Below are 18,339 nucleotides of genomic sequence, written 5' to 3' on the forward strand. Positions count from 1 at the left end.
ATAAACTAGGTATTCAACATTTCACTTTAATTTAATTGTATATTAAACTTAATAATCAATATCACATCGCATACTAGATATCCAAATATATATATAACACACCTAAACAAACCTCATTTCACAACTAATTATACAATCTTCTAATTCGCTAGCAATAACCATATAAAAGAAAACTATACTTATTTCATACACAACTCATTCAACTAATATTAACTATCAAATCAAACATTAACAACAAAGACATATCATGCATAATATATATAATCAATTTACCTAACTTTAGCCGATTTTACATGTGCATTACATACTAAATCTAAACCTATTTCTAAAACAACTATACATCAATTGAGCCATTTCCAAACAATTATACTAAACATATCTATTTACTTATGCCTTATAATTCTATTAGTCAAGATATTGAGTAAACCTTATAGCCTTTGCATTTCTATAAATAACCTCAATCATGTATCACTTTCATGTACATACCAAAACAAATAAACTTACTTACAATCATCGAACTTAACCTCAAAAAATTTGTACTATTTCTAATTTGATTCGTACCTAATGATTTATTAATGCAAGCATAACATACATGCATACTCTTTTACTTTCAAACCGAATCAAAATTAACCAATACAAACAAATATAAAGTATTTATATTACCTCATTTTAAGCTGAATTTTAAACTAACCCAAAATGCAAATCTATCCATGTAACAAGTATATTCGATGAGCTATTACAAGGCATTCGTGATATGCTAACAAAACATATAACCAAATTTATCATACATACAAGTTATGAAACATACTACCACAATAAGCTTAAATTATAATCAAACATAACCAAGCTCAAGCATAAAGATAAAGCCATTTTCGTATGGCTTATGTATTTATATGCACTTTCAAATCCAACCAAAACAAATGCTAGCCTATACATGTCATAAGTTCATAATTCAAGATTTTAAAATACCAAAATAGTGTTCGATAGTGTGATGGATTTCCTCGACGATCCCCGAGCTCGTAACTACCTTCCAAAATCTATAAAACACCGAATGGACACACAAAGTAAGCTTAAAAAGCTTAGTAAGTCATAGAAAATAAATCATTATGAGATTGTTAACAATTCAATTCAAATAGGCCGAATACTAACCATTTCAAACATATATATATTCACTTACTACATAGGCATCATTCACTGTCATGTAATTCAATATAGTCATTTAAATCATACTCACTTTTCATTTCCGAATCATATTAACAAACTGAACATACCTAAATTGAATACAATTATTGCATAATCATTCATTTCTCAATATTGCCTGTTGAACCATTCGGAGTCAATAAGGATATTCAGATAACTTGGAAAGCTCGTACAATGCCAACGTCCCAGATGTGGTCTTACATGTAATCAAACATCGATGCCATTGTACTAGACAGGGTCTTACACGTAAATCTCAAATAGATGCCAACGTCCCAGACGTGGTCTTATACGATAACTCATATCGAAATTCTATGTCATGACATATATATCCAAATTATTCCTATGGTTCGTACATGGCTTTCGGACATCGTAAATCCATCGATTCAAGCTCGTAGTTACTTCTCCCATACTTAAATCAATTAGGCATACACATATATAATTACTATAATTCAATTCGGCACAATTAAATACATTTCTATATGAATTTAACAACAATTATTTACTATGAACTTACCTCAGACGAAGACAAACGGATGAAATCGACTACTCGACCATTTTCGACTTCTCCCGTTCTAATTCTGTTTTCTTTTGTTCTTGATCTAGATAAATTCAAATTTAGCTATTTAATAACACATTTCATTCAATTTAAAACACAAACATATATTTGGGAAATTTTCACTTTAGCCCCCAAAATTCACATTTTCACAATTTAATCCCTATTTTATAAAATCACAAAAGACACAAAATTCATCAAAACCATGCCTTAGCAGAATTTTCCTAGGGTCCCTAGCAACCCATTTATTTCATTTATTTCACATTTAAGCTCCTAAATTTTCTAATTTCACAAATAAATCCCTAATTTGGATTTTTATCAAAAATCACTTAATTAAACATGATAATCAAACATCAAAGATTTATTTTCCATCATCAAACAACAAAAATCTCAAGCTATTAACAATGACAAATCACAAAATCCACAATTAATTCAAAAATTCAAGCATGGGCTAGCTAGTATTCGAAGCCACGATCTCAAAAATATAAAAATTATCAAAAACCGAACAAGAAACATACCTAATTTTAAGCTCCAAAGTGTCGAATACCTAAAAACTCAAAAGCTTATTTTCTTTCTCAACTTTCGGCCAAAAATGATGAACATGCATGGCCATTTTCATGTTTTATTTTATTTAATTTCATCTTATTTACCTTTTTACTATTTTAACCTTAATAAAATCATAATTTAAGTCATTTGAATCATGGTCATAAATGTCCACTAATCTTATAATGGCATAAAAACCTTTTAAGGACTTCCCATAAATCAAATCATAACAAATTAGCATATTAACAATGAGAATGTCACTTTTACTTTTTATGCGATTTAGCCCTTTTCACAAATTAAGCACACAAACGGATAAATTAAATCACGAAAATTTCACACCTATCACTTCGCATACTATAAGCACGGAAAATAATATTAAAATATTTTTTGAGTCGAATTTGTGGTCCCGAAACCACTGTCCAACTAGGGTCTAAACCGGGCTGTTACAGAACTCATTAATTCACTTTCATTTGATTCTCACATAGGTTCTGTACGTACCTGTCTTGCTTAACTCAATCGTACTTCCATTCTCAACTTTCACTTACTTGTTGATTTCTGTCACGAATACTTTGCTTTTGTTGTACCATCACTTATAACCATGTTTCATCCACTTTTCCCATTGAACCATTTGGAATACTAAAGGATACTCGGGGATCTCGTACACATAGTACCATAACAATGCCATATCCCAGATATGGTCTTACATGTAATCTCGTATCGATGCCAATAACTCAGCCATGGTCTTACACAAAATCACATATCGATGCAAATGTCCCAGACATGGTCTTACACAAATTCTCATATCGATGTCATATCCCAGATATGGTCTTACACGTAATCTCGGTAACCCTAATGTCATGACATTTATATCCTATCTATTCCTAAGGTTCAACCAGGACTTTTACTTTGTCGAATCTCCGTCGAACATTTCTAAATCATTGTAATCACAATTAAATTCAATATTTAAGAATTCACCATAATTATCTCAATTAAGAATTTAAACATGTATAATTTAATGTTTATTAAACATACAAACTTACCTCATTCGCTGAACCGACAAGTTAGGTCGACTAATCCGATACTTTGTTTTCCCCCGTTCTAGATCCAAATCTCGTTTATCTCAATCTATATAATATCAAAATTTATTTATTTAACCATCATTTCATTCAATTTAGCACAATTTACACATTTTGGAAAAATTACATTTTGCCCCTATTATTTCACATTTTTGCAATTTAGTCCTTATCACATAAAATCACAATTTCATGAAATTAAACACAAACCCAAGCTATCCAAAATTTCCATATATTACTATCAGCCCATATTTTCAATTTATTTCACATTTTAACCACTAAATTTCCACATTTCACAATTTAGTCCAAAGTTGACATTTTTCTCAAAAAAATCACTTTATAAAAGATGAAAATCTAACATCAAATATTCATAATCTGTCATAAATCATCAATTTACTCAAGCATTTAACAATGGCAACATGTTAAATCTTTAACAGTTTCGAATTTAGAGGCACAGGCTAGCTAGATTACGAAGCAACGATCACAAAAACATAGAAATAATTAAAAATGGGACAAAAATACATACCACACAAGCTAGGAAATAGTTGTCGAATGTAAAAGCTCTCAAATGGCTTTTCTTGCCCTAAAATTCGGTTGAAGATGGAGAAGAAAAGATGATACATTTACTTTATTTTACTTAATTTATCATTATTAATTAATTTACTTTTATAACCTTTAAAACATTTAAAATTTACACAAATGCCGAGCCATCACATTTCACTATCAACATTAATGGTCTAATTACCATATAAGGACTTCCACTTTAAAGCCCTATAGCTATTTAATACCTTTAGCTATTAGCTCAATTTTTACGCTTTACATGATTTAGTCTTTTTTACCGAATTAAACACTTAAACGATAAAATTTCTTTACGAAAATTTCACACAACTCTAATATCATGCTATAAATATTAAAATAATAATAAAATAAATTTTACGACCTCGAATTTGTGGTTTCAAAACCACTGTTCTGATTTAGCTAAAACCGGGAAGTTACTTGGGGTGTTACAAATAGTGCTTTTTTATTTCGTTCTATAGTTTTTATTTTTGTGTTTTTATTTTAATTTGTCTTGTTAAAAATTTAGCTTAATCATGTTTAATAACAATGTATATAGGTGGTCGGTGACCGATACAACTATTAGGAAACTCCAATATCTTTCTTTACGAGAGTTCATTTTTTATTTGTTGTGAACAAAGTTTATGCATGCTCCATTGTCCATATATTGAAAAGCAGTGAAACACATTCTTCAATATTTGAAGAAAACCTCCAACTATAGTCTTTGATTCACTCGTCATTTGGATCCAAATCTTTATATATACTCAAACACAGAATGGGTAGGTGATCACACCGATTGCGGTCTGACAATTGATTTTATTATTTATTTTGATCAAACCCAATAAGTTAGTCCTCAAAGAAACAACCTACCATTGCTCGCTCCTCCACTGAAGCTAAATATCAAGCAATTGCAACTACTACTTCTAAAATTCTTTGGGTTATGAATCTGGTAAAAAAGCTCAAACTTCCACCATCTCATCTTCTAAAAATCTTTTTGACAGTCGAGGTACAACATCTCATAGCTAACATTTGGTTTTGCATAGCAAAATGAAGCATCTTGAGATGGATTTACATTTCATTTACGATCATGTTCAAAGAAAAAATTTGGATGTCACTCACATTCTATGGCCAATCAAATTGTTGACCCACTTACAAAAGCACTCCCCAAAGCAGTCTTCATATCTAACCTCAACAAGTTAGATGTTGTTCCAAGTCATGTGGCACCTAGACTTCTTGTTTGAACTTTAAACTTGAATTTTATTTGAATTAACTCTTCTTATTTAGGAGTTTTCTTGATAGTTCATGTATATAAATAGATGTCACATATTTTTTATAAACTTTACTTATTTAGATATTAGTTTTTATGTAAATATTTATATATACTTGTAATTTAATTAAATTAAAATAATGTATTTATTTAGCCTTGTTCAAATTCATTAGTTATGTAGCAGGTAAACATTATTCCGGTCGACACGATTAGGCGAAACACATTGATATCATTAACACCAGTCAAAACTTTTACCAGAACGAAAATGTAATTTGGAGTTCTGATATATTATCGAAACAGAACCTACGGATTGAAATGACTGGTACTAACTACTATGGATAAAACATGAAGCTTGGAAGCAGAATCCAGGTAAGTGGTGCAGTGTCAAATAATTCAATTTTGAATCATGGAAGGTCTTCTTTATGGCTAACAGGAAACAGAATGGTTAAAATAATTAGCATTAGAAGCCCATGTTGCCTTTTCAATTCAGTTGCATTGAGTAACAAAACACTTTATAGCTTGATATCTTGTTGATGTGTATCAAGGAGTGGGATAAGGAAGAAGGGAATTAGAAGGTAAGGTTGGAGAGAGAGAGGGCCGAGGTTCACATTAATTATGTAGAGAGCCACTTTTTGGATGTTCGAGAAATGAGTTATGGACTCCTACGAACACGTATACTAATATGCGCTACTAAGCCACATGTTATCTTGTTAAACTAATTCAACCACCATGATAATGGATTAACCAACTTTACATGCGATTTGTTTATCGTTTAATAGTTGGTCTTGACAAGGTGAACACCCAACAAGGCCTCCAATAGGGTAAGGCAAAACCTGACATATGGCATATTATTACTGGACAATATTAACTTTTTGAAATAAAATGCGATGGGATGATAGTTTAAGTATCAAAATAGAAGATAAGTATACTTCAAAATATTAAGCCTTGCAAGGCTCCATTTTAGTTTAAAGACATACAAATAAAGAGAAGAAATAAACAAGTTCAACACTAACCTGCAGTTTTGGTATCATTATTGAACTAATCCATAGTTGAATGAGCAACAAACATGATAATAAGAATTGTCCTTTTCGAGCACCTATAGACCCTCAAGGTGCATCTCATTTGGTTCGAACTAGAGATCTCTTCCTCAAGAGTCCTTTTACTAACATGAATACTGATTGAGCTAGTAAGTGCTGCAAGGAAAATAATCTTCCCTCTTTGTCACCTTAATTTATAGAACAACAATAAAGGCCATGCATCATATCAACATGTAAGGCCTAGATAAGGGTATAGCAGGTAATATTATAGGCAATGCCTGAAAGCAATAATAACAAAAACAACTGCTGTAATTGGTTCAGTTATTACAAAGTGCTTTTTAATATGGTACGGTCAGATTAAATCTTAATAGCTCATGGTATCATGACACAAACAACACAGAAACTAAAGCCTGCTACAATCAGGTACAGCAAAAAGAATTGCACAAAAGGTTCGACATCCTTGTCTTCTTTGATCGCTGTTTGCTTCAGTCCTTTGTCTTGGGTTCCTTTATAAATCAAAGCAAATGATTCACAGTTTCAAATCATAGACAAGGCAAGCAACTCCTAGATGCACTTAAAAGCAAGACTTTTCAGCCAAACCGGTTCTGAGTTATAGCCATTGGAGTATACCCAAAAGAAAAGTTGAGTAGAAAATTTTCTCACCTTGGTACAAACGTAGATGTAATGGACGTCAGGGTTTTTTCCAAGTACATCTTCCACCGAGCTTCCACTCTCATCCAACAGAATTGGGTCTGTCAATGCCCTTGTTGGCTGTTCGGAACTTCCTTCTGCTCCAAATTTCGCTGCATGATAAAGAGCTAGATTAGAACTATGTCATTCATGCCAGGCTACTATACATGGAGGATGAAACTAGTTTTACAGGCTTCAAGAATCTAGTTACTCTCACGAATCATGTTCTTATTCTGGAGTGATTTATGCTGTAAAGTAAGATAAATAGAAATATTTGCTGTTCTACTTATGTCAAGAGAGAAAATAAACACAGCACTCTTCTAAAACATTCATTTCATAGGAAGCATAAGGGAATATGCGATCTTATGCATCTTAATGGTTAACTAGATTCAAAAGTCACTCTTCCTTTTCGTTCAAATCAACTAAGTAATTCTACGCCATTTTCTTTTATTTGTCTAAGCATCATCATTCCTTAATAAGCTGGTTACATCTTGTGACAACTCAGCAGTATATGGTCAGCACCTGAGATTCTCGATTTGGGGTCTCAAGTTCAAACCTCAGGCAGAGAGGTGAAGATTATGGGATGGGAGATGGTTACCTACAATAAGAAACCCGATGCCTACCTAGGTCATCTGTTGTATATTTGAAGTAATTACTTTACATGCTCTATAATATTCAAGTGATTGCAAATGACATTATCAATTCTAGGCAAGATCTGATCATTCAGCTGTCACAAGTCAGTACCACCTAACCCCATAACAAAAGGATTATGGCAAGCGTACAAAGTATTCCACATAAAAAAATGAAAAGTATAAGGTATTGACAACATAGTAACCAGAATGGGAATTCAATCAACCTATCACATGCAGTTTTATGCTCCACATGCACGATTCTTTCAGCAAGCCAAGGCGATATACAGGAGCTCCATATGTAATCTGCAGCACTTGCAAGAACAGTTAGGGAAAAAAAATATCTGTACATACAGAGAGATTGCAATCTGAATGGGGGAAAATGCAAATAACTCAAAATCCATGCCACACAAGCAGAACAAATATTTTATGCCAAAGGAATAAAAGGTGAGTAAAGTTACCAGAATATAGACTCCTTTATCCTTGAGGACCCTATAGTGTGTTATCAACTGCTTCAATATATGGTGAACAGATCAAGAAAACCCATAAAAAGAAATTTCTAATGTAGACAAGTCTAATAAACTATGTTGCTCAGACTCGAAGCACCAAATCCAAAACGTGGATATGGGAGGTTCCTTGGAAAGACTTGGAAATATCTAACCATATCCGACACTAACACCCGAGTCCAAGTATCATAGCTAGTTACTTTTAATGATTATTATACCTCCAGACTTCCCCAAGCATTTGAGTAGCATTCTGTCTAGAATTATTCCCACACTGCACAAAAAAGTTTCCCATCAGCTTATTATTGTCAAATCAGATCTCAAGAAGAACATATATAAGCCACAAATTCATAAACACTCACCAAGATAGAATCAAGGGTCCCTGAAAAAAATCACCATTTAACAAATGAAAATCAGTAATGTTTAAGGCCAAAAATAATTTAATTAACGAAATAAAAACAAAAAGCCAACACCTTTATCAATAACTGCTGCAAAGGAACCAGCTTGAAAAGGACTCATATCTCGTACATCCAATTTAATATCTATAAAAAAAGAAAAAGAAAGAAAAAATTGTCAAAAAAAAAATTCATTTCCTCGTATTTTACTTTGATTTGAATAAAGAACTCAAGCTATGAATACATTTTAGCTGCTGACAATTAGAGTACTTGGTTTGCATAGCTTCAATAACCACAGGTGATATATCAACGTTAACAACATCCTCGTACCCATCGTTCACCATGTCTTCACTAAACACTACAACAACAAAAAAAAATGCAGAGATTTGGTACATAAAACCAAGAGATCTGAAAAAGGGTATCCATTGATTTTGTAGAGGAGTAGGTACCTGAGTTGCCACAGCCGACAACGAGAATGCGTTCATCGCGGTGGGGCACATAAAGGTGAATAAGAGATGCTAAGGCAGGGTATTTTTGGTACCAATCAAAAGGAGCTGATTCATGGGCATAGCGGTTATCCCAGTACCATGGCTCACCGTATGCTTGAGATGATGGTGTACCCAAGGTCATCTTCTTCTTTTTTTCTGCAACTCAGTTTATGATATATGTTTGTTGAATTGTAATGAGATTTGGGTTATGGAGTTTATTGCAAAAAAATGTTGGCAGTTTCGGAGTTGGTGAAATAAATCAGGTCGTCTCGCAGGTACACCGTGGGGACCTTTTTCTTTTGTTGGGATTTGGCCATGTTTATCATCAAACATCAAAGTACTATGTGTCTCTCTCTTACCAACACGTGTGTTTGTTTTAATCCACCCGATTAGGAACTTATTAAGGGTTATTTAATCATAATTATTATTAATAATCTTTTTTATTCATTGTCTTGAACTAACATTTTGGTCGTGTGTTTGTGAGAATCACAACAGGCTTTTTTTTGCTTCACCATGTTTTTATGATAGGAAAAAAAAGACAGACAGGGATAAAATATATGCTATGAATATTTCATTCTTGAAAAGGACAGTATCAATAACCATTGAAGTTTAGTTGCATAACCTGCTTGGTTATGCTATATGTCTGTATGCACGTCGGCAGAATATGTCAGCTGACCCGGCGAACATAAATTGGAATTGTCTTTTTCTTTTGTACATAAGTCTCTCGAAGTTTTGTTACCCTCAAACTACATATAAGTGTATGTTTAGACATTAACTCAATCACAACAAATAAATAAATTCTCTCTACAGAATGGATGACAATTGATCTAGCTGAACTTGTAGGTGCCCAAAGCAGACAATTTTTGCTCATGCTTAGGACAAGACTTATGTTTTGCAGGTCAAGTTAGATCGTGACAAAATAAAAAAAAATTGGAATAAAAGTTGAGAAAACAAGTGAGCTCTTTCTTATAGGCTATAAACTAAATAAGTAAGCCCTTAAAGTTGGTTTTGAACCCATAAATTTTCAGGTTTTGAAGGAGCATTAAAGTCCCATAGATAGAATCAATTAAAGGATTATGAGAAATAACTTGTAAGCAAACAATACCATTAATGGTTTCTGATCCTTTTACGAGGCAAAAGCCAAAAAGCCCAAAGAGGAGCATCATAATAGCCGAAAACAAAAGCAAACGGTAGTTCAAAATGGAATGCCTGTTATATCAACAGTAGAAAGGGGGTGGGGGTGAAGGATGTGAATGGGAACAACAAACACCTGTTGGCTCAAATAAAAAATTGATATTTAAAATGAAATCGAGTATGTATTAAACTTGTAATTGTAAAAAAGCAAGTCATTAGACATATATGCACGTAAGAATTTTCAAACAACCATTTTTGCCCTGCTCTCATTTCAATGGATTGCAGAACCTGCAAGTAAAATAATGGTCATGGTATATTCTCTAAAAGCTTTTACTTCAAATTTTAATTGCTTCTTTGGTTTTGGAAAATAAACTTCGATTGCTTGATACTCCATCTTTCATTAAGCAAGTTGAGAATAATAACAGCTTGTTGATTTATCACAACATTCCTCTCTAAGCCAGGGATGAGATTCTGTTTTACTTATATACATACAGATACATAGCAAATTAGCTGTATTTCTAAAGAAAATTGTATCCAAAAATTTGTTGCCATGGCAAACTTGGTCTATAGTAACCTAGAAGGTAGGTATCCTTTTGTGCATGCCTGGTTTAGTGTTTTTATGAGCTAATTATAAGCTTGTTCTCATTGCAGAAGTTGGAAGATGTATATCAGAAGCAGCACCTAGACATTACATAATAAAGATCATGTCATTTTCTTTACTTGCAAAGACTGGCATAGACAAGTATGAATCTGGAGAGTTTGAAGCTGGTGGATACAAATGGTATCATTAATTTCTTCAAAACCGTGTATGTTTATTGGCTTAATTAGCCTTCTTTTAATTTGTGTATGGTCACAGGAAACTGGTGCTGTACCCACATGGAAACAAGAGTAGAAATGTAAAAGAGCACCTTTCTCTCTACTTGGTTTTTGCAGATGTTGCTTCTCTGATTCGTCTTGATTCGGAAGTCCACGCTGTTTTCCGGTTTTTCCTGCTTGATCAGACCAAGGACAATTACTTGGTAGTTCATGGTATTATATTTTCCTTGCAAACAACATTACTGTTTTTATTGATATTTGCAATGAACAACTACTTCAGAAATATAGGTGGAATGGAGATGCTTTAAAAGAGAATTTTTTACCTCTGATTTTGATGCCTAGATGCCGCGGGAAAAGAAAGGCCGTTTCATAGATCAATGCATCAGTGGGGATTTGATCAGTTGATACCAATTAGAAGTTTTAATGATGTTGGCAATGGATACCTACTGGATGACAGTTGTGTGTTTGGAGCTGAAGTGTTTGTTACCAAGGAAATGAGCTCAGGGAAAGGAGAATGCTTATCAATGATAAAGGATGCCTTAAGTTCCAAGCATGTTTGGAAGATTGAAAACTTTTCCAATTTAGATTCAGAGTACAATGAATCACAACAATTCTTTGCTGCCAATCATAAATGGTATATATCCACTTTATCTCCTACTCCTCTATGATATCTGTTAGAGCATATTGTGGTGATAAAAGGAGCACCTTCAAGGTTTTGTCTCTCTCGGCTCTAAAGAGAGCTTAAGGGTGTCTCTTGATGCTTGAACAGGCAAAACCATGACTAAAGAAAAGCAATCACATGAGGACAAAACCTTGAGGGTGCGCCGGTTCTTCAACAACACCCAAAGAGGACGATACCTTCATATTATCTGTGAGATATGCTGTAACGATATTCTAAGATTTTAATTGCAATTTCAAGGGGATTTTGTTCACCTTTATGATGCAGGAAAATACATCTTTTTCCCAGAGGAAGACGGCATGGATTAGGCACTCATATCTCCATGTATTTGGCTTTAGCAGATTCTGCCACACTTTTGGATGGTTCTAAAATATTTGCAGAGTTCACCTTGCGTATTCTGGACCAACAGCAGAGCAGGCACATTGCTGGAAAAGGTATAAAAAGCTCAAATCATCTGTAAATAACATTCACTAAAATCCTTACAAAAATGAAAATCAAATGTACATTAAAAAGCATAATATTTTCATTTCTGTTGCAGTTAGTCACTGGTTTAGTAGCTCAAGCCAAGAAAGTGGGTTTGAAAATTTTGTTTCTCTGGCTTATTTCTATCATGCAAGTAGTGGGTGCCTAGTGAAAGATATATGCATGGTGGAAGCTGAGGTGACTGTCCACGCCGTTTCCAATACATTGTAACTAATGTTTTGCTATAATTAAACTCAGGGCTCGCATTAGACACTCGTGACCGAAGCATATCTAGACACGAGTAAAGGTATACAATCTTTCCTCGCATAACTGTATCTAACAATGTGCAGTGCCAATATGATACATAAAAAAGGAAACATAAATATGCAAATACAAGTCATATAAACATTTTATATTTAAATATAGTTACATCATTTACAGATCAATAGGGTGAATTGAACTATAAACAATTACAACAACACATACATAGATATGTATATATATTTGCCAATGTTTTACATTGAAGATTAAAGATGCAGAGGAGAGTTTAGCCAAAAGTTTCCTCAGTGCTGTAACACATGTAGAGAAACCCATCATCATCTTTGAAAGAATTATAGACACACCCCATGAGACTTGCTGCGTAGTTGAGATAAAAAGAAAAAATGGGTCAGCAAGTTCTTGTTTAATGAATCAATTAGTAAGAATCATCCATGAGAGAAATGCAGATGGTTTTTTAACCTGTTTGAGGTAATGTATTGTGCACAAAAACAAAGTGAGCTTTTCCAGGACTCAAATGTAGCCTGCTACTTAAAATGTGAATGAACTGACCCACCAACATGTCTCGAGGAACCAGGAACCTTGAGAGCCAAGAAAAAAGGAGAGTTAAAAGAAACCAATTAATAATATTTACCAAGTTTTATTAACTTCATATATACATATATAATGAGAATAAAAGGAAAAAGAAAACAATACTTATTCTTCTCTATATCTGGGAGGTCTGTCCTTGAATACCTTTCAATGATCACCTGGAATATAAACAAACATATAATAGACAGACAAAAAAAAGTGATCACTAACCACCATTTATGGTTGAGGCTGACACAATGTTTGAGCCTATAGCTGTAATTAGCAGGTTAATAACTCAAAAATAAAGTGACCAAAATTTATTACATCCAAGAAAACCCTTTTCAGACCAAAATTTGATTAATCAGATACTGTAATAGAAAAGATCATATTGCAATTCATATGCCTAATATTTTTTAATAACAATTAGGAACCCTGGCCCCCTTAGTATAGGCAAACTACACTTCTAGCCTCTTCTAAAAATTATTAAATTAATTTAAGCCCCCTTAAATAAATGTTAAAATTCCATTTTTGGCTATTCCAAAAATTTAATAATTTAATTTAAGTTTTTTTAACAATTTTTTTAAAACTTTTATCATCCAAAATTTTATAATTTTATCTCAGCCTCAACATAAAAATTTCTCCTATATAAATAAAATAATAAAAAAATCAATGAAATTAGAGATGCTGGTGATTAAATTTACAGGAATTCGATCTGGGTATTTGGCTAATATAGTTTTTGATTCTTCCAGTCGTTGCTCTGCAAATGCAAATGCAAAACAAAACAAAAACGAAAAACCATAATCATAATCATAATCTATCAAAGGTAAAGAAAAAGGTACTGAAAATATTTACCTAGTGATTGCTCCTTTAGAAAAGGCTGACGCTTCACCATTGTTATGTCTTTTGAGAAACCAGAGTTTTTTCTGAGTAAGACAACAGCAACAGAAAAAAACCGAAGGAGAAAATGTGGCCTTTCTAGGTAGACATTTCAACCTAAGAGAGGACATGTCTCATTGTGTTTTGAGACCTGTTTCAACCAGGCTGTTAAGATGTTAGTTTCGAGGATGTTGTTAATGTCGGTACCCAAAAGAAACAATGGTAAATAAAGTATAAAAGATTTATTCGACTAAAGTAGTTAGAACCATTTTGCCTGGTTGTCTGATTAATGTATAAAAAAGACAATAAAAGAAACGGTTGGGTGATGGTGAGATGTGTCGGCGGCATAATTCCGGCTTCCTTTAGTAGCTCCTTTATGTCATTAACATAGACGATTAAAATGGCAATGTTTCATGAGTTTGTGGCTGGTTAAAGCCTCTCTTCTTCTTCTAAATCTCTGTTAAGGGGTTTGTGAAAATCCCTTGGCAAGGCAACAATGTTTGGATCAGCCCATTAAAGTTTATGACTCTCATGTGGGTTACCATTTCGATGTGGGCAGCAGGAGAGATTAGATATTTAGATCCCACTAATAAAATATCTCAACTTGGTAGGTGATGATTCTTCATATAATATCTTAGTGAATTAGTATTAATTCATTTCATATTATATTTATATATTTTTTTTAAATGCAAATTAAGAATATGTGATAAAATCTGAACCGAGTTGTGAAATTAAAGAATTATACTTATCTTTTATTTATAGCATTTTTTATTAATTTTGTATATTCATTATATAGGACGCATAATTTTATTTTTGATATTTTATGTTATTTTAATTAATTTTATTTTAATACGTGTTGAAAGTGGTTTTATGCTATACTCATTTTATTATTTTATTCATTTGTAAAATATTATGTGCAATCTATCAAATTAGTTGAATTATTCGTTCGATTTTCACAACATTATGAAAAGTGTTTTGTGATAGGATATATAGTTGGTAATGCAAAAAGTGAGAAATGCATAAAAAATTATAGTGTGAAAAAAATAGTTAGAAATTTAATATAACTTAATTATTAAGGATTTATATTTAATATAATAACAATATTAATAAGCTAAATAATATCACCAACTAAAAAAATAAAACTAAATTCATTTATCTTTATTTTTAATAACATACCATCATTTGATTGGTTGAAAATGCATTATAATACGTCAAATATTAACATAATTAGTAATGGCAATATTGATTGAATTCCGTTTATTAGGAATGATAGGGGAGAGTAAGGGTGGGTTTGGATGGGCGATTGGGTGCGGTGCGGTGCGTTTAGCTTACTTTTTCTCTTACGCTACAGTATCCCTATAGTATCTAATCTCACCGCCACCGCTGTTTTTACACTAACCGCAGTTAAACGCACCACCCATCCAAACTCACCCTAGGAGGGAATTAAAATAAGCTGGAGTTTATACATGTGTATATTTGCCTTCAACAACAAATTAAATCTACTAATTAAAAAATAAGGATTGAAATTGATGTGTCAAAATAAACAAAATAATCTCTCTCCCTCCTTTCAATGTTTATTTAATGATTTATAATAAGATAATATATCAAATCTGGTAATATAAGATATGTCTGTTTATCTAATGTCAAGTCTTCTTGTTTAGTATACCTACCAACTCTCTTTTTTTTTCTCTCTCTCTCTTTAAGAAGGCTTTTATCATGCCACACCTTCAAGCTTTTCAATCAAAATGGTAAATTTATATATCATGAATATTTTAGATCATCATATTTCAATCCAGTACTGTCAATTGATCAGGTGGCACTCAGGTGGCTAAAGGGAGGAGTGCCTCTGATTGGTCAGGCGACACTGATTTTTTACATTAACTCCTGCCTAGATTCGTAAATATTATTGCTTTTATCTCATTTCAGTATTTATTTAATTATTTTTCACTATTTTAGTAAAAAAAACACTTTAATAGCATATGGGTAAAGTAGAGGATGCTTTGTGTGTCTTCGGTTAATTATGTTGTTCCTTTTAATGGTAATGAGCTTGGATTTATTGTTTCTTGTTTATTTTGTACATTGAATAATTCAATTATATGATGCAAAAAGCTTAAATGAGGAAGGTGTTGTGTGGAATCTCTATTTGTCGAGAAAATTCGATACTTTCCTATTTATTTATTTGCTATTTGCTGATGAATTTTTTTTATCTTTTGAATTAGTATTTATATGTTAATTACATTTATCATATTTTATCCATATAAAATGGAACTAAATAAAAAGTAACACAAATTAAAGTTAGGAGTAATCCATGAATGTACCTATGTGTGTGTTTGTTTATATTAATAAAACCAAATGTATGATGAGTTTTGATATTGCAAGTGATATGGTTGTTAGAATTTCCAAGGAGGTATTGGAATGTGACCTGATTCTTGGAGAAAATTAAAACTGCTGTCATTATCTCTCACCAACCCACCATGCCATTCCTAAACCAAACCATTCATTGCACAAAAGGTCTTTTTTTTAAACCATGCCTTGGTGCATCATCATTATGTAATTTAAAATTATTTTATATTATTAATAAACTTAAAATGTATAAAAAATTTTAAAAATGGAAAGAGGTATATAAAGTTGTTGGAAATTGAAAATTGGAATAAAAGATTTTATTATTTAGAATGTAAAATAAAATAATATTTGATGCATCATTAGTGTATAAGTATTATACATTATTAATGAATAATAATAGTATATATCATTATTAAATTAAATAAAATTATGGAGAATTTATAAATAAATCCAAATAATTTTATTTAAATATAATTAAACATTAAACGTAACTATTATAAAAAAATATTAGCAACACTCAGATTTAGTATATTGAATTTAAATATGTTTAAACAAAGTTATTAATATTTATTTATAAGTCTTTTACTATTTTTATTATATTTAATAATGAGTTGTCATGTTATTGTTTACCAATGGTACAAGGAATTTATGTAACGATAATATATTAAATATTTTTGTTTTATAATCTTATTGATCCAAAATTGAACTATTTAAATTAATATAGATAGATTTATTGTTACTGATTTTTTTTAAATTACACTAAAAGAAATACAAAACTATCTTATATTCTTAAATTATATTTTCAAAAATGAATATGTGATTTTTATTAATAGTAAACTTAAAAAATAAACTTCAACCCATTAATAATTCCATATCATGCAAAACCCATGAGGTAGGAGAAAGGAAAAATATATATTATATAAAAAAAGGTAAACTATAAAAATAGTCATTTTTGTTTGCTTCAGATTTTACGTTTTAGTCACTTACATTATTGTTTTGTTATAAAGTGATTACTCTACTGTTAAGCTCTATTACCTCCCTGACGTCGGTCTCACGTGGCAGTCCAAATGAGTTTTAAATGCCAACTTAGATGTCCTAAGTGGTAGTCCAAATTAAAATTATTTAATTAAAAACCTATTTTCTTCCCAGTAACTAGACATCCAAGTTGGCATTTAAAATTCATTTGGACTGCCACGTAGGACTGTTGTTAGGGATGTAACAGAGTTTAACGGTAGGGTGACGACCACTTCGCAACAAAACAATAACGTAAGTGGCTAAAACATAACATTTCAAATATAAGTGATTAAAAGTGTAATCTGAGACAAACAAAAGTGACTATTTTTATACTTTACCCTATATAAAATTATATTTATAAAAGATATGTTGAATTGAACCAATTATATTTAATTTATTATAAGTAGTATTTTTTATAAAATGGTGCTGTAATAATATATAATTTTAAAATATGACATTGAAGTCATTTTCGAATTGACTAGTAACATGAAGAAAAGTGTAGCGTTCAGTTTGAATTCAAAGTGGGGTGGTATTGGTAATTTGGTTTGGTGTAATAGTAACTAGATTTTGACGCATGCGAAATGCATTCTTCAAATTAAAATCAAATGTCTCAAGTCAAAAAATTAAACTATAAAATAAATAATGGGAAGTAAATATTTAAGAATTTGTTTTTTTTTTTGAAATAATACTCAGATTGGGCTTTATTTAAACTAGTAATAAACATATAAGTTTTATAAACATAAAATAGAGCAAGCCCAGTAACCAGACCAGGCCAAACGGAAGACAAGCAGAAGCATAAATAAAAGGAAACCTAATCACCTAGGAAAAGAAAAAAGGAAACAAAAACTGCAAAACATTAATTCAGCCGCTCCACCTGCCCAATCAGTTTCAAAAGCTATTAAACGTCCTGTCTCTTCACCTGTTTCCTTCTTCAAGACGTTTTGAACCACCCAAGAGCTTTGAAAAGTCACTTTGATATCTGCTCTTCACCATTTCCTTCCTTCTAATTCTCCCTTTCCCCGTTTCAATCTGGTTCTCTCAGCCTTTCATTTTCTGCTTGAAATTTTGCACCATCAGGGACTCGTCCAGGCCGTGTAATCCCTCTGCTTCGCTTATTCGCTTCATATAAAAAATATGCGCTAGGCTATTTGTTAATTTAGGAATATGCTCAAACTTGCATTTTTTAAAATAAAACGAAAGCTGATGGATGTCATGGATAAATTCACTCACCATTGA

General features: G+C 31.9%; 3 protein-coding genes across 5 annotated transcripts; 1 reads left to right on the forward strand and 2 right to left on the reverse strand.

Annotated features, from left to right (window-relative positions):
* Window positions 1–6,519: 6,519 nt before the first annotated feature.
* LOC105796953 (uncharacterized) lies at window positions 6,520–9,231 on the reverse strand. Its single transcript, XM_012626819.2, has 9 exons — window positions 8,895–9,231; window positions 8,690–8,803; window positions 8,524–8,592; window positions 8,413–8,432; window positions 8,272–8,324; window positions 8,009–8,039; window positions 7,775–7,853; window positions 6,892–7,031; window positions 6,520–6,734 (listed from the first exon to the last, which is right to left on the reverse strand). Exons 1-9 carry the CDS (start codon window positions 9,073–9,075, stop codon window positions 6,714–6,716), a joined length of 708 nt encoding a protein of 235 aa, XP_012482273.1. The 5' UTR covers window positions 9,076–9,231; the 3' UTR covers window positions 6,520–6,713.
* A 1,309-nt stretch (window positions 9,232–10,540) lies between these two features.
* On the forward strand, window positions 10,541–12,266 carry LOC105796952 (BTB/POZ and MATH domain-containing protein 6). The gene is made up of 6 exons (XM_012626818.2): window positions 10,541–10,648; window positions 10,719–10,848; window positions 10,924–11,096; window positions 11,226–11,517; window positions 11,830–11,996; window positions 12,101–12,266. Exons 1-6 carry the CDS (start codon window positions 10,618–10,620, stop codon window positions 12,253–12,255), a joined length of 948 nt encoding a protein of 315 aa, XP_012482272.1. The 5' UTR covers window positions 10,541–10,617; the 3' UTR covers window positions 12,256–12,266.
* On the reverse strand, window positions 10,859–14,292 carry LOC105796955 (autophagy-related protein 8i). 3 transcript variants are annotated; one of them, XR_008194243.1, is made up of 8 exons: window positions 13,723–14,292; window positions 13,572–13,627; window positions 12,997–13,049; window positions 12,763–12,881; window positions 12,511–12,660; window positions 11,817–11,987; window positions 11,207–11,354; window positions 10,859–11,056 (listed from the first exon to the last, which is right to left on the reverse strand). XR_008194243.1 is itself a non-coding variant. In XM_012626823.2 (5 exons), exons 1-5 carry the CDS (start codon window positions 13,760–13,762, stop codon window positions 12,572–12,574), a joined length of 357 nt encoding a protein of 118 aa, XP_012482277.1. In that variant the 5' UTR covers window positions 13,763–14,291; the 3' UTR covers window positions 12,410–12,571. The 3 variants fall into 3 exon arrangements, 1 of the variants encoding a protein (XP_012482277.1); XR_008194244.1 differs by having other exon boundaries at window positions 11,207–11,987; window positions 12,544–12,660; XM_012626823.2 differs by lacking the exons at window positions 10,859–11,056; window positions 11,207–11,354; window positions 11,817–11,987 and having other exon boundaries at window positions 12,410–12,660; window positions 13,723–14,291.
* Between the last annotated feature and the right edge of the window lie 4,047 nt (window positions 14,293–18,339).

Source organism: Gossypium raimondii, chromosome 3 (genome assembly GCF_025698545.1).
Source record: "Gossypium raimondii isolate GPD5lz chromosome 3, ASM2569854v1, whole genome shotgun sequence".
Lineage (NCBI taxonomy): Eukaryota > Viridiplantae > Streptophyta > Magnoliopsida > Malvales > Malvaceae > Gossypium > Gossypium raimondii.

Bases quoted from the DNA above. Each gene is read 5' to 3' on its own strand.
- LOC105796953 (XM_012626819.2), bottom strand. From the start codon at position 9,075: ATGACCTTGGGTACACCATCATCTCAAGCATACGGTGAGCCATGGTAC. The intron at 7,854-8,008 runs GTAACTTTACTC...CAAGTGCTGCAG, and splicing joins ATAAAGGAGTCTATATTCTG to ATTACATATGGAGCTCCTGT. The intron at 7,032-7,774 runs GTTGATTGAATT...TTTATCATGCAG, and splicing joins CATAAAACTGCATGTGATAG to CGAAATTTGGAGCAGAAGGA.
- LOC105796952 (XM_012626818.2), top strand. From the start codon at position 10,618: ATGGCAAACTTGGTCTATAGTAACCTAGAAG. The intron at 10,649-10,718 runs GTAGGTATCCTT...TTCTCATTGCAG, and splicing joins GGTCTATAGTAACCTAGAAG to AAGTTGGAAGATGTATATCA. The intron at 11,997-12,100 runs GTATAAAAAGCT...TTTCTGTTGCAG, and splicing joins CAGGCACATTGCTGGAAAAG to TTAGTCACTGGTTTAGTAGC.
- LOC105796955 (XM_012626823.2), bottom strand. From the start codon at position 13,762: ATGGTGAAGCGTCAGCCTTTTCTAAAGGAGCAATCACTAG. The intron at 13,628-13,722 runs GTAAATATTTTC...TTGCATTTGCAG, and splicing joins TCTAAAGGAGCAATCACTAG to AGCAACGACTGGAAGAATCA. The intron at 13,050-13,571 runs GTAAATTTAATC...TTTATATTCCAG, and splicing joins AATACCCAGATCGAATTCCT to GTGATCATTGAAAGGTATTC.